The sequence below is a fragment of the Notamacropus eugenii genome, chromosome 2 (assembly GCF_028372415.1).
Source record: "Notamacropus eugenii isolate mMacEug1 chromosome 2, mMacEug1.pri_v2, whole genome shotgun sequence".
Taxonomy (NCBI): domain Eukaryota; kingdom Metazoa; phylum Chordata; class Mammalia; order Diprotodontia; family Macropodidae; genus Notamacropus; species Notamacropus eugenii.
This window is the reverse complement of record NC_092873.1, coordinates 34,572,247-34,587,818: the sequence shown is the minus strand read 5'-3', so window position 1 is coordinate 34,587,818 and position 15,572 is coordinate 34,572,247. Positions and strand designations below refer to the sequence as shown.

Below are 15,572 nucleotides of genomic sequence, written 5' to 3'. Positions count from 1 at the left end.
GAGGAGAAGGATTGGTTGGAACAAATGTTCATGTTGAGGAAATGGAAGAAAGGAGATAATAATAATATGAATCGTAGTGAGGGCAGCTAGGTGGCACAGTGGATAGAGCATCAAGTCTGGAGTCAAGAAGACCTAAGTTCAAATCCAGCCTCAGACACTTACTAGTTGTATGACGCTGGGCAAGTTACTTAACCCCAACTGCCTTCCCGCAAAAAACAGTAGCAGTAGTAGTAGTAGTAGTAGTAATGGCCAGAATTTGGGTAGCACTTTAAGATTTCAAATCCCTTTACATATGTGATTTCATTTGACCAATACCAGCAGTTTAGGGAACATTGGACTGTAGCAAGCCCTAAGTGACAGGCAAAGGAACTGGTGGGTCTGCAGGAAGTCATAGAAAATGACCCTGACCAGCCAGGTTCTTTGTTGCCAGTCTTTAAGTAGGGCAGTGATGGGATGAAAAATGCCCATGTACAGGATGGAGGGAGAAAGTGGAGTCAGGAAGCCACAGAAGAGGCTGCTCAGCTCTGATGTCTTAGGTATACCTGCCGTTTTCCACCCGCCATCTTTGGCCTTGCTTGGCTAACGGCCTCAGCATGCTGGGTTGGGGCAGGTTCTACATGTGGTCACTATGGCCTTTCCTGCTCCATCTGTATGCATGGACACACAAGTGCCACTGGGCAGTAATGAGGAGACACCTCCAGGCTTAATTAGCTGGAGAGCTAAGGGTATACAAAACCAGTGGTATTGGATGGCATTCTAGGATATTAAAAAAAAAAACACATCCACACCCAAGGTGCAGAGAAGAGCACCTCCAGGCAAGGGAGGTCACAGCATGCCTTCTGGTTCCTAGTATAAGGGTCATTTCTTGGACCATGCTAGAATCAAATCTATTTGAAGGACATTCTCCCTGTTAGTCAGCTTGCTAAAAACAGTGATACATAGCTCTGACTGACTGAATAACTTTGCTAATTTGGGTCAAGTGCAAAGGAGACAAGTCTGAATTAGCAGAAAAATGAACAGAATTATAAACTCATGATGTATGTTACAGGAGTTGAAAAATCATGGCCCACGGGCCAACTCTGGACCACTGTCTGTTTTTGTGAGTTAAGAAGATTTTTACAGTTTTCAAAACACTATCACTTTAAGATTTGCAAAGCAGTTCAGTGATACCTCAGGGCTGCTGGTTAATGCAGACAGAGCACTGGAGTCAGGTAGACCTGAGTTCAAATCCCACCTCAGGCTTTTCCTGGCTGTGTGTAGTTCTCAGCAAGTCACTTAATTTCTGTTTACCTCAGTTTCCTCTTCTGTAAAAGGGGGATAATAATAGTACCTACCTTCCAGGGTTGTTGTAAGGTTAAAATGAGCTAATATTTGTAAAGCTCCCTGCAAACGTTAAAGTGCTATATGAATGCTAGTTTTTATTGTCATTGTTATAATTATCATTTTAAATTATATAGCCTTATAACTATTATTTTCATCATTCTATCCTCTCTTTAAAGTAGGTGCAATTATCAGTCTTATTTTACAGATGAGGAAACTGAGGCTGAGGAGGGCTAAGTGACTTGTCCAGGGTCACAAAATAGCAACTAAGGTTGGATTTGAATTTAGGCCTTCCTAACTCCACAGCTAGGCTCTTTTCATCGTTCTACTAAACCCTCCTGTGTAGGTTGTCTCCTCTTCCCAGAATGGGAGTGCCTTTAGAGCAGGGACCAATTTAGAAATTCTTTGTTCCCTTGACACTTAGTAGCACAATGCTCCGCCCATGGCAAGATCTTAATAAATGCTTTTTCAATCATTTGTTCGTTTTGTTGAAGACAAGATGGGGGAATGTGGCTGGAAAGAGATAGCTTGAATTGAAGGCCTTTGAGGTCCCTTCCATCTCTGACACTTTGTATTTAGAGATCCTCTAATTAACTCTAAATAACTAACTCACATGTATTTATCACTTTTAGGGTTTCAAAATGCTTGAAAGATTCAAATGTACTTTTATGATAGTACGCTAAAATTAACCCCAATTCCTCATTGACCACTGGAAGCAACTGTGGCCTCTCTAAGGTTGTGCCCAAGGACAGAACATCTACAATGTTCTACCAAACTGGTAATTTTGATTGCTGTCATTCAGCTGTTTTCAGTCGTGTCCACCCTTCATGACCCCATCTGCGGTTTCCTTGGCAAAGATACTAGAGTGGTTTGCCATTTCCTTCTCCAGTTCATTTTTATAGATGAAGAAACTGAGGCAAACAGGGTGAAGTGACTTGTCCAGTCTTACAATTACTAAGTGTCTGAGGCTGAATTTGAACTCAGAAAGATGTCTTCCTGACTCCAGACCCAGCACTGTACTACCTAGCCACTTGCTGCTGCCCAGGGGCATATAAATGGTCAGTATGTCCATCATCTGCAGACTATCCTCTCTACGGGCTTTCGGTGGCCACAACACCTCTCAGGGTACAGTTACTAAGGCATGAAGGGGTTATGATCTGCCTTGGTGCAAAGCATATCCAAGCCCATAAAATTACAAATACTTGGAGTACTTAAGTCTAAGTGTACACAATAAAGGCAAATAAAGATTTGTTCATGAAGATTTTATTAGACCTGCTTTAATGCTCAAGTAAGAATCATTTGTAACTTGGGAATTTTATGAAACCATATTTTCACAAAGTTGTCTCAAAGTGGCCTGATCACCAGTATAAAGCTAAGCTGCTCTGGACCACTCCCACTGGGACCCAGAATTATAGTTTGTAAGGGAGGGGCATATGTCCATACAGGGTATCTGGGCTATAAGATGGCACTCTACCTGGGACCTTTTCATGCTCTATACAATCAAACCACTCTCTCATTTACCTTCTTCGTCAGTGCTTTTGGGAGTGTTCCAAAATGGGGCCCTGTCGGTCTCTCCACTGGGTTGTTGATGTCTGAAGGTACAGATTCTGTCCTCCGTAGTTTAGGTACTAGGGAAAAAAATCAGGGTGGGCCAGAGTCTCAATAAAGACTTAACACAGTTTGGAAAAGCGGATGAGATAAAAACCAAGAGACTCACATGGTAGGAATGATATTCTACAAACAGGAACTTCTTTTGTGCATTTGTTATGGCACTTTAATCTGTAGAAGAAAGGGAACCAAGAGTAGGTCAAGGGGCTCACCCGTTTTTGTTTTTAATTATTTTTCATTATGAACTTAAACAGCAAATAACACAAGCATTTCCTTATACACTGGAGAACAGGAAAAAAAAGGTTGTACATGACACTGAAGTCTCCATTACGTACAGCTTTTTTTTCTTTTTAAATAAAAGCTCATTTCAATATTTAACTTTCAAAGCTGTCCCAACTGTCCGTGATTCTTTCTGGGCTTCTCTGTTCTGCTTGGTGTATTGAAAAAATGCTTCAATAACCTCTTTTCCTTCTTTTGTCCCTCCTTCCCTTCCTTCCCTCTTCTTTCCTCCCTTTCTTTTTCTTTCCCTCCTTCCCTTCCTTCCTTTCTCCCTCTCTCTTCTTCTCTTCCAAATTGAAAATACAAAGAAGAAAAAAAATTCTAAAAGCTCTTTCAAAGCAACAGTCTTCATGAGACTCTCCTGAGGGTCACATGAGGATGTCTGAAATACTTAGAAGGGCTATAGGCAGTCCTGCCAATGAATCAGCTAGGACTGGAGCAAGGACTGGAGAACAGTTTCTTAGATTTTTCTCCCCCATGCATAGACCCCAAATTTCAATGTTCGCAGATGGCAAGGTTCTTGTTTTCCATTCCCTTATTCCTGTGCTTTCCTTAGAGGCCAGCCATCCCTTCCTTTCCCTTCCTCCTCTGCCCCACTCTCTTAGCATAGGTAGAGCCCACTTTGAGAACTAAATTAGAATGAACAAAACAGCTAAATTAGAGAATGAGTGTATTGCAAGGGGATCTGAGGGGGTCCTTTAAACTGGGATGGGAGGGGGCACTAAGGGGATAAATCAGAGACTAGCTGTACTGCAAGAGGAACCAGGAGGTAAATGGGCCTCGAGGGTACCCAAGGACCTGTGAAATATTTGAAAGAGAGCCTAGGTAAGGTGAGGAGGAAAAGCTGATGGAAAAAACATAAAGGGGAAGTAACTAGGAGCTACCAACAGTTAAGCACAAAGAATCTCTTAAAGTATAAAAGAAGACACAGAGAAAAAAGGATGGAGGGATCATAAATAGAGTTAAAGGGGACTTCTGAGTCCAAATCCCTCATTTTACAGAGAGAGAAACTGAGGCACGGAGAGATTAAATGACTTGTCCAGGGTCACACAGGGAATAAATAGCAGAGGCAGGATTCTAAACCAGGTATTCTTATTCCAATCCTATTAATAGACAATTTATCAGTGACACATCTTGTTCTTTATAATGACAGCTATCAACAATGGTAATTAATAATAGCTATTAATAATAATAGTTCTAATAATAAGACCTAACTTTTCTGCAACATTGTTATTATATTATATATAATATTGTTATTAAGGATGAAACCTATGATTTGATCACTAGTTTAGGGAACACCTGAGTAAGGAAATTCCTTCTACCAATGCAGGTCAGCGTCTTCTCTGCAAATGATAAGTCTTAGAGTAGCCTGGAGATCTATGTAAGTAAATGACTTGTCCAGGGTCATATATCCATATCAGCAGTATGGCTTGACCCCAGTCTTTTTGGCTTTTAGGCCAACTCTAGCTGCTATGTGGGGCAGATAGGTGGTGCCATAGTGCAGAGTGACGGGCCTGGAGTCGGGAAGATTCATCTTCATGGGTTCAAATCCAGCCTCAGGCACTTACTAGCTATGTGACCCAGGGCAAGTCACTGCACCGTGTTTGCCTCAGTTTCCTCAACTGTAAAATGACCTAAAGAAGAAAACGGCAAACCACTTTGCTAAGAAAATCACAAATGGGATCAAGCAGAGTCAGACAGGACTGAAACAACTGAATGATAACAATAATAAATCTGCTATGCCATGCTGCTTCTCATAATTACTTTTTATAATATTGATAAAATAGCTTTTCTTATTAAGAGAGAAGAGGAAGAGGAAGGAAAGGGAGAAGATCAGGAAAGAGAGGAGAATAATGGGATTAACATGGAGAAGTCTTCCCCTCTGGACCAAGAGACCCTACCCACCCAGTGGAGGATCACCTGCCCACATCACACACACCCTGGGGGCCCCTGGCTTGTCCTCACCTGCAGTGTTTACACTTCACTCCAAACATCATGCTCTTCTGGCACACATGACAAATTTGGGACAGCCAAGACTTCGTTGAGAACCTGAACAAAATGAAATAACACATAGCCCCCCACCATGTGATGAGAGTCACGGTGGGGAGCCCCTTCCTCTCTGGCTCTAGTAAGCCAAGCCAAAGCCCAGGAAGGGAGATGTAGGGTGGTCTGGGGATTGGGAAGATGGTGGAGAAAGACAATGAAAAATGACCCCAGGAGAGGAAGGTCCTCAGCTGTTTCCACAGAGGAAAAGCAAATCAGGGTGAAGCTGCAGTGGGGCCAGATTCCTGGATTATTATTTGGCCCATAGATTCAGGAGAGGGAATTAGAATCCTAGAGTCCTGCAGATGTCAGAGCTAAGGAAGGTCTCAGGAACCAGAGAATCCAATTCTCTTCTTATACTAAGGAGAAGACTGAGGGTCAGAGAGATGACATAGCTTGCTCAATAGAAAGGAGATTTCCTGACTTCCAGTTCAGTGTCCTCTCTACAACTTGCTATCGCTTTGTTTTTCCTGCCTGGTACCCAGGCTAGTAAACAAACAGACAAACAAACAAACAAAATTCTTGCTGGGTATCTTGTCTAGTCTAACCTAAACAAATGCTGGACAGGAGACTGAGGTAACAAGATTTTCCTCGTGGGGAGAGTCAATAAGTGCTTTGAGATCCTCCATGGAACTGCCCCCTCTCCCCTCTATATGTCCCACACCCTGAGGGAAGGAGAAAGCTCTCAGAACATTTTCTGCTGCAGCTGGGCTTACCTGTGGGTCACCGAGAGGCCGATGTCTCTTCGTACCATCTGTGGGGATCCATGGGGGATATCTGATGGCAAAGAATGGGGTTTGGGCAAGGTGAGGGGTGCCTTCTTCTCTCTGAGTGCATCACATGTCAGAAACCAACTTGAGACTAGGAGGGGAGGTGGAAGGAAGAAGAAAACCAACCAGCCTCTTTTTTCTTGGTGGGTCTCCAGTTAAGCTTCCAGATTTCTTTTTCTTGGTGAAATCCTATCTAACCTGCCTCCAACTTCCCCTCCCCTCCTTTTTTCTCTTTTATTGGAGCTGCCATGACCTCATGGTATCATGAGATACTGTGAATCTCAATCATCATTGAAGTTCCATAAATCTTAACATGCAAAGTCACCAAACCCAAAGGAATCACAGATTTCAAGTTGGGATTGTATGTACAACACATCCACATATTTAGGATCATAGATTTAGACCCGGAAGAGACCTCAGAAGACAACTCCCCCATTTTACAGATGAAGGAACTGAGATCCAGAGAGGTAAAGGGATCAGTTTCACACAGGTAGCAAATGACAGAGCTGGGACCTGAATCCCACGTTAAAGCTTCAAAGAAAGGTAGATTTAGAGCTAGGAGGGACCATAGAGACCCTCATTTTACAGATGAGAAAAAAGAGGATAGTGACCTGCCCAGGGTCAAACAGGTGACAAAGGTATGATATGAACCTAGGTGTTCTGAGTTCGAATCTACCTTAGGTGGGACAGGGCAGGTCACTCTAGCTAGCTGGCTCCAGACCACTTTTCCAGCCATCTACACTGGCCATCTTCTTGCCATCTGCCCCTACTACCTGCATGTTTACCCTTCATCTTTGCTTGGATGTTGTCATGAAGTCAATCTTATCATGGCTTCTGAAAAGAGCAAGGTGATTCCTGTTGGGATCCACTCCCCAATCCCATGACTTTCCAAAACGAGACAAATGCCTTTCCTTATATGTATTGTCTCCTATTAAAATGTAAACTCCCTGAGGTCAGGGAACATCTTGCTTTTGAATTTTTATCTTCTGTGTTTATGAGAGTATCTGGTTTATATAGGAAGCCCTTAATGATTTTCATTCATTCATGGTGATGAATAAATCACCATCACCCACCATCACAGATTTATAATAGGATGAGTCCTTGGTGACCAGAGGCCAACTTCCTCATTTTACAGATGGAGAAACTGAGATTCAGAGGTTAAGTGACTTGTCCAAGATCACACAGTGAGGAATTGTCTAAGGCAGGATTCAAACTCAGGTCTTCCTCACTCCAAGGCCAGCCCAATGCTACCTAGCTGTCTCTAACTCCAGATCTAAGGCCCCTTCCTCCATCCCAAGGTGCCTCCTTATGCAAATTTCCTTAGGAAATTTGAGCTTGATTAGCTCTGAGAAGGGGAGCTCTCTCACCAAGCCCCACAGACCAGCAAATGCCAGTCCTTGCTGTGGATCGGCTCTGCAAGATGAGACTGATGAAGCCCACAGATGATGCAGGCACAAACCCCCAAGGGCTGCAGTGAGAAACAGGCTCCTACAAAGGGATAGTTCATCAGGGTTCAGAGAGGCCATGAATGGCCAGATGGTGAAACAGTCAGCTAGGGTTTTCTCAGGGCTTACTACAACAGTAAGGGATTAATAAATGCTTACTGACAATCAGGGCTTGGAGATGCCAGACAAGGCCAGACAGTGAAAGAATCATCTAGGATTTGTTCATCCCACTCAAGGCTTAGCATAGTCCTTGGTACACAGTAAGTGCTTAATAAATATTTACCAACTGTATCTTCTAAAGCCTAGCTCAAAAGTTTCACTACAGAAATTCCCTGATACCCTCTCATCTCCTTTACTGAGGGGAAAAAAATGCACAGCAGAAGCTAGACCATGGGCCCTTTCTTGGGGGGAGTGGGGGAAGGTGAGGAGGGACAGTAGCAGATCTGTGATTACATGGGTATGAAGAATTCTAAATTAAGGAATCAGGCTAGATCAATACCAGCTTATAGCAGTTAGCACTCAGTCATCAAGAGTTCTAGAGACTTGCCCAGGGTCACATAGCCAAGGTGTGCCTCAGACGTAGGACTCAAACCCAAGTCTCTTCCTGACTCCAGACTCTGCCCCTTCTTAAATGCTTAAATTCCGGGAAATCATCCAAACCAAGCAGCATCCCTGAGTCCTCCTTAGCAGACAGAAAAATTATGTTCTATGCTCCTCCTTCCTTGCCTTATCTCCCAGACCCCAAACGTTAAAATCTGAGCATTCTGGAAATGGAAAAGAAGGAAGCAACAACTCAGTGCAGCAGGAAGTGGGCTAGATTTGGAGTCAGAAGGCCTGAGTGTGAATCCTGACTCTGTCCCCTTCTATCTGAGTGAACCTTGATCAAGTCACTCCCTTCTTCTGTTTGCCACATCAGTACAATGAAGAGTGTAGACCAGATAGCCTCAAAGGTCCCTTCTCCCTCTCACCTATGGTTTAGTCTACACAGGAACCAATGGAGTGAGAAGCAAGATCTTTGAAAGACCTGTGTACAATGGGACAGGCAACCCACACCTATAGCAAGTCACACAACCCCAGGGCATCTGCTTCCTCATTAGTAAAAGGCAGGGTTGACCTAGAGGCCCTCTGAGGGTCACTTCCAGGTCTAGATGAAGAGTCTTAGAATTCTCTACAATGAGGGGATTAGAGCAGATGAACCCTAAGGTCCTTCCCAGCACTAAGTCCTATAAACCTACCAATGCTCTGCCCAAGGCCCCACATGGCAGAGCCAAGACTGGAAAGTAAGTCTTCTCAATGTCAGTCCTAGATCCTCTAGGGTACAGGAAGCTAACTCAGTCCTCCCAGAGGCACAGACTGACCATCCTCTCTATAGGTAAAAGAAATGTGGAGAAGGAGGCTGGGACATGGAGATGTGCTACAGACCTGGTGACCCAAAGCAAGGAGCAACAGGACCCTTCCCAAGCCCAACCTAAAGTACAAATTAACACTGCTAATGGTCTCCATTTCCCATTGCACATCCCCCAATTAGGATGTGAGCTCCTTGAGGCCAGACTGTAGTGCCCAGCCAGTCTGAGAACCGTATCTGGTACACAGAAAGCACTCAATAAATGCTCATTCATTCTCTTGTCTCCCACCTTAATCCAGCACAATTAGACTCTAATCTCCCTGACAGAAAGGATTATTTTACCTTTTGTATCTGTATCCCTTGCCAGCCTTAGCACTAGGCCTAGAACATAGTAAGCACTTAATACATGCTTTTTCTTTCATTCATTCAGTTTCTCCATTCTCTTTCCCTGGCTCTGCCACCACCCCCTCCCTCACTAAAAGATAAGCTTCCTGAGATCAGAGACAGTCTCATTTTTACATCTGTATCCCTAGCCAAACTTAGTATTAAGCCTGATACACAGTAAGCACTTAATGCATGCTTTTTCATTTCCTCATTCTCTTGCTCCCTGTTCACACTCTCTCTCTCTCTCTCTCTCTCTCTCTTTCTCTCTCTCTCTCTTATTTTCTCCCAATCACATGGCCTGTAACAGGCTGACTAGTTCTCCCAATAGCATTACAAAGCATCCCCCATACTTCAGTCCCCCAAACAATAGGGAATTCAAAGCTGAGAGACCACTGAAAACACACAGACTCCTGGACCCCAGGGTCTAAAAGAAATGGAGCTGCTGGCCTAAGAAAAGGAAAGCAGGTTTGGTAAGTAAGAACTCTAGAACATCTGGATGTGGACCACAAGGCTGAAGTCCTTCTCTTGGCTTCCTGCACCCACAATCACTATGGCAATGGAGAGAATAGGATGGGCTGGGAGAGGGAGATTTCCAATCCCAGTCTAAGGCTGGCTTAAAGGGCTCTTAGATGCAGTTAATCATAAGACATAGAGCTGTAAGAGATGATCTAGTCTAGCCTTCTTGGATCCCAAGGGAAGGGAGTCAAACCCAGAGAGGACAGTGGCTTGCCTAGAGGCCACACAGCCACTAAAAAGGATGGCTAGGATTTGAACTCAGGTCTTTGGATTCCTAAACCAATGCTCCTTCTCAATACGCCATGTTCCTTGCCCCCCATGAGCAAGGGTTGTAAAGGGAAGAAAATAATACAGCTCTTTTCCATATTCCCTTTGAAGGACACTTGAGAAAGAGACGACTTGCAGACCATCTGACTGTAAGGTATGTGCAGGCATTTGGGGGTGAGTGTGAAGCCAAGCCTGGGTATTCTTTCCCTATAGACATCTCCTCCTCAGCTCATTCCCTGGAGGAAGGTCACATGGTCAAGCATGATAATTATAACAGGAATAGTAATGTTCTTGAGAGGGATAGGGAGCTGGCTTTGGAGTCAGGAAGACCTGGATCCTAGTTCTTATCTCTAACAACCAGTGGCTGCGTATACCTGGATAAGATGCTTGACCTCTCAGTGACCCCAGAAACTCTGGAAGATAAGGATTGCTAACCTGGAGTCCATAAACTTGTTTTTAAAAACATTTTGAAAACTATATGCCCATACAATTGGTTTCCTCTGTTATCCTACTTATTTTATTTTGTGCATTTAAAAACATTTTTCTGAGGAGTTGTAAGCTTTACCAGAATGGATCTGTGACAGAAATCTAAGAATCCCTGCTTGGAGACTCTGAGTTTTAAAGCAGGCACTGAGGTACCCTGGTAGAAGGAATCCCCTCTCTGAGAGTTTCTGAACCAGCAAAATCATAGGTCCCATCATCACCACCACCACCACCACAACCACCATCATCATCATCGTGTCTTAACCCACAACTGCCTCTAAATGAGGGATGGCTTGGAAAGGTCCAGCTGGGCATCCCTAGATGGCATTCCTCCCTCTGCAATTTCAAGGTCAATCATCAAGCCACCCATGTCTGCTTCCTGGGTACAGGATGCAATGGTTATTGAGATACATACACACTCCCAAACTTTTCTGTCTCCCCACTCAACTGATAAAACCTATAAACTTTAGGTTGTCCAGGAAAAGGCCATGGTGGCTGACGTCTTAGAAGGAAGGTTGTGGGTACCAGTAGTTTTTGATTACAAGTTATTAAGGCAAAAAGGGATGGCTGGACTACATTAATAATAATAATGCCATTTCTATGGCTGCTTTTAACATTTGCAAAGACTACATCCGAGGGCATGTTTCTGATGGTTACTTTCTGTGTGACCTTGAGCAAATCACTTCCCTATGCCTCAGTTTTCTCCTTTGCAAAATGAGAGGATTGAAATGGACAACTTCTGAGTTCCCTACTAGCTCCAGAACTAGGATCCCATGATCTACCTTTAGCTTTTTTAATCTTAAAATATCCTGCCAGCCTCCCCAAAATCCTGGGAAGGAAGTGCCACAGTATTATTATTCCTATTCTATAGATGTGGAAATGGAGGTCAAAAGGGGCTGAGTGACTTGCCCAAGGTAACATGACTAGGAAAGGGGTCTGGACTACGCGTATTTGCACTCAAAGCTGGGTCTTTTCTTACTCTGCATCCAGAACTCTTTCCATCACACCCTGCTTGAAGAAGCTGGTCTATTTCTGAATACTAACAGAGAAAATTGGGCTAAGCACATGGTACATGCTTGGTCAATGCCTCTGGATTGAACTGGCTTTTAGATGACTGAGGAAAGCATGGCTTTTGCACCTGTGAGAGGCTTCCCTTTCAGGAAAAGGAAGGAGGTCCGAGAAGCCAGCTCTGGAAGAAAGGCAAAAGTAACCTGGCAAGGAGGTGGCAGAGCAATTGAGAGTGCTGGAAGACCAGGGCTGATCTCCCCAGCAAGATGCCCTCATCTATCTGAACACAATCAGTAGCAGCCCAAATGTATCCAATGGCTCTGCAAGCTTCCAGCTGCCCCCCCCCCCAAAACCTAGCTGCTTTATGGCAAAGAAAGAAAGAATCCAAATTTCAGAGAAGACACATGTGGGTACTCAAGGGACCACAGTGAACATGGAGCACACATCACACCAGTTATGGGCTCCCTGGGGCCCCCAAGCCCTCTCTGGGACATCGCCGTAGCCAAATTCCACTTCAGGGCCCCCAGCTATTTCAAAACACATCTGGCCACATCATTGTTTCCAGGCTCCAAAGAAGGATGAAGGAAGGAGGGGCCCAGCAGGGCAGCCCCAGTGTGGGAGAGGACGATGCTGTCCTGCCCCGGAGGAAATATATGCACTCATCCTGGGGAAAGTGAACTCTCTTACCGAACCTAGAGGAGAAAAGAGAAAGAGAGAATGCGTCAGCATATTGGCTCAAGATCACAAGGGGAGGAAAGCTGCAGAACAGAGACAGCTGGTTTCTAGAAAGTTCCACCTCTAGAGACAAGGGGATGACAATGATCTCAGTTCTAGATTAGAGGTGGAACCTAGCTGGCCATGTCACTTTGGGCAAGATCTGCCCCAAGGAGAGGCTTGAAGCGGAAGGTCATCCATTATCACCTGTTCTTCTTTCAAGGTCTGGCTTAATTAAATGTCACTTGCTCTAGAAGCCCTCCTGGTCTATGCCAGCCCAGCAGGATGTCTTCCTCTTCTAAGCTACTAGATCATTGTACCCTTGTATCATTGTATCACACTCAAACACGGTGGCTGCTTATTGATGTATTTATTTGTATGCCTTTATCCTATATACACATTTCTAGGCACACGTGGTCTCCACCAGCATACACTCCATGAGGGCCTAACACGACACCCAGCACTTAATAGGCATCTGTTGATTGATTGATTTGTATCCCCAGGCCCCGGCAAATAGCAGGCACTAAAAATAAATATTTGTTGCTTTCTTGGTTAATTTGTTTCCCAGCACCTAGGACAGCACCTGGCACACAACAGATGTTTAATAGGACTTGTTGATTTACTGATTGATTGATGCATATGGACCTTGCCTTGGATCCCCAAGATCACTGATAACAGGGACGAAGGCCCTAACTTCTTTGTACCTCCCCCAAAAGCAGCTTGTATTCAACACTCAACATATATCTGTTGATTGACAAAGAGAAAGGATTTTAAAAGGTACCCACACTGTCCCAAAAGCTCGAAGCAGCACTAAGATTGTTGGGATATCCCATGAAGCTCACTTTGCACTAAGACTAATTGCATTTCTAAAGGCTTCAAAGTTCACAAGCTGTGCTAAGGCCTCTATCTGCCTCTTGGGATTTTCACAACAGCTTGATAAGGTGAGTACAACAAGCCTTATCCCCATTTTAAAGACAAGGAAACCGAAGAATTAAGTGACAGAATCTAAGTCACTGGGTCCAACATAGCTAGCCTGAGGTCCTCCCTACCAGGACATCTTGGTCTAACTCTTTCATTTTAAAGAAGAGAAATGTGGGTTCCAAGGAGCAGGAGGGACTTTGCCCATGGGCACAGGGGTAGGAAGCCCCCAAATAAATTTGAACCCAGGGCCTTTGACTCCAGGGCTGGAGCTCTTTCCACTCTCTATACCCTACTGGTCTGGTGCCCTGTAATAGTTCACAGGTTTTGATTCTCAGGATGCCTGGTGTCTATCTGATTCTTCATGACCCCATTTGAGGTTTTCTTGGCAGAGACACTAGTTTGTTATTTCCTTCTCCAGCTCATTTTACAGATGAGGAAACTGAGGCCAACAGGGTTAAGCGACTTGCCCAGGGTCAAATAGCTAGTAAGTGTCTGAGGGCTGATTTGGACTCACATCTTGAAGAGTTCACCCTGGGGTCTCACAAGTTAAATGACTTGACCAAGGTCACACAGACAGTATAGGTCAGATGAAGCTCTTGAACCTAGGACTTCTGGCAGCCATCTCTCTCTTTCTCTGCCTCTCGTCATATGCTAATCTAAGGTTTTAATTATTCTCTGGGACTTAAAACAGGGAGAATCATCACCATCCCTTCCTCAGTTCCAGGGATGGCAGAAGGACAAATAAATTGATTGATGAGAATTTTCTTTGACTGGGGATCCTTCCTGGGATCTCCGGAGTGCCTCCCTCCCCCGAGGGTGGCATGCAGCTCTGCCCCACTCCCCTTCAGGATGCAGCTTGGTCCCTGCCTCTAGGACAAAGGACACTGCAAGACCATGCCAACTGGGGCCATCACAGATCCAGCATATGTCTGTGCCAGCACAGTAAGAGCCCCTACTCCCAACTTAGCCACACCTTTAATAAGGAGCATTGTTATTGATTAATTTCTTCATTCACTGTATTTACTTAACTTTCTAACCTACCAAGCAACCACCAGTAATAGGCACTAAGTTGGGGTTCCCTCCCTAGCTTAGGTTGGCTCTTCTTCCCCCCAAACTGCTGAGCAGGAAGTCTTGTACTCCAGGGGACAAACCCCCTGCTCAGTGTAAGATAACACAGGCCCCTTCGGAGAACACAAGACCATTAGAGGCTAACTTTGTTCTCATGTTGAGCAGGGCACCGTCCCTTCATGACACCTCAGTTTCCCATGTATAGAATGACAGGATGTTGCTGAATGATCTGAGATTTCTTCTAGCTGTTCTCGGAGGTCACAGCCACCAATACCCTGAACCGCTGCTTCTCCTTGACCTTGGCTATGATTTTCTTCTATACCTCACTCACTGTAAGAAAATGGGTTTTAACCTTTGAGTCCCAGCCCCCTGCCAGCCTTGGATGTCAAAAGCAAAAGGACAGGGACATTGACACATCCCCTGTTCCCATGGTGGCAAAGCTGGCTCAAATGGACCCCTATCTCCTTTCTCTAGAGGATAGAGGAAGAAAAAGTATTTATGCTTCAAGTACTTTCATATCATTTTGTATTACTGTACATGTCAATATATGCTCCAAGTCTCTATAAATACCATGCAACTTCCTAGGACTTAATTGTTTAGTCAAAGAAAGGTGATGACTTGAACTGGGGGAGGGAGATCTCACACTGGGAGAACCTTGGGTGGCTGAAAACATAGGTCTCACAGTGTTCACTTGTGACCATCATCTACCACCATGGCTGACCCCTAGACTGTATCAAATGTAAGAGGGCAGGGGGGTCTCTAATCTCTACCTTCCAACACAGTGCTTTGCACATAGTAGGTATTTAACAAATGTTTGCTAAATTTTGTACTGAATTGAGAGGAGTAGAGAGAAAGTCAAAAAGGAATGGCCCTGGTGTGAAAGTCTTCCTCCAATCAAGATCCAGTAGGAAAGTACTCTTCCCAGGATTGGAGACCCTTGGTCTTGCCCACTAGAGTCCTCGTGTGAGAGGCTAGCCTTGGTGCCTCTGGGGAGGAGAAAGGCAGGGCATCAGAAGGAGGAGTGGGCTAATAGGATCTGATAAATCTCCTTTCTGGCCAGAGATTAGAGAGGCCTAGAAAGAACTATCATCCTTCAGGGATGAGGAGGAGAAAAGCCAGTACTTGCTGACTGGATAGGAATTTCCACCCCTCTTCTGGAGAGATGTTCAAAAATTATTTGACTTTGACATCCTAATAAGGTAACTTGGTGGCATAGTAGATAGAGCACTGAACTGGGACTCAGGAAGACCTCAGTTCAAATCCAGCCTTAGACACTTATGACCCTGGGCAAGTCTGCCTCCTGTCTGCCTCCATTTCCTCATCTATAAAATGGTGACAATAATGGCCTCTATCTCCTGAGGTTGTTGTGAGAATCATATGAGAGATTTGTAAGCCATTTTG

At 44.5% G+C, this 15,572-nt stretch overlaps 1 protein-coding gene across 7 annotated transcripts in view; it reads right to left on the bottom strand.

Moving 5' to 3' along the window:
- Positions 1-15,572, bottom strand: part of KSR1 (kinase suppressor of ras 1) — a 215,420-nt gene that overhangs the window by 37,860 nt on the left and 161,988 nt on the right. For 6 of the 7 annotated variants that reach the window (XM_072639735.1, XM_072639736.1, XM_072639737.1 and 3 more), the window contains exons 4-7: positions 5,967-6,027; positions 5,173-5,256; positions 3,038-3,099; positions 2,842-2,948 (exon numbers count right to left, since the gene is read on the bottom strand). In XM_072639735.1, coding sequence (XP_072495836.1) covers positions 2,842-2,948; positions 3,038-3,099; positions 5,173-5,256; positions 5,967-6,027 — 314 coding nt within the window. Of the gene's footprint in view, positions 1-2,841; positions 2,949-3,037; positions 3,100-5,172; positions 5,257-5,966; positions 6,028-12,155; positions 12,161-15,572 lie in introns of all 7 variants that reach the window. The other variant, XM_072639739.1, reaches the window with a different exon arrangement.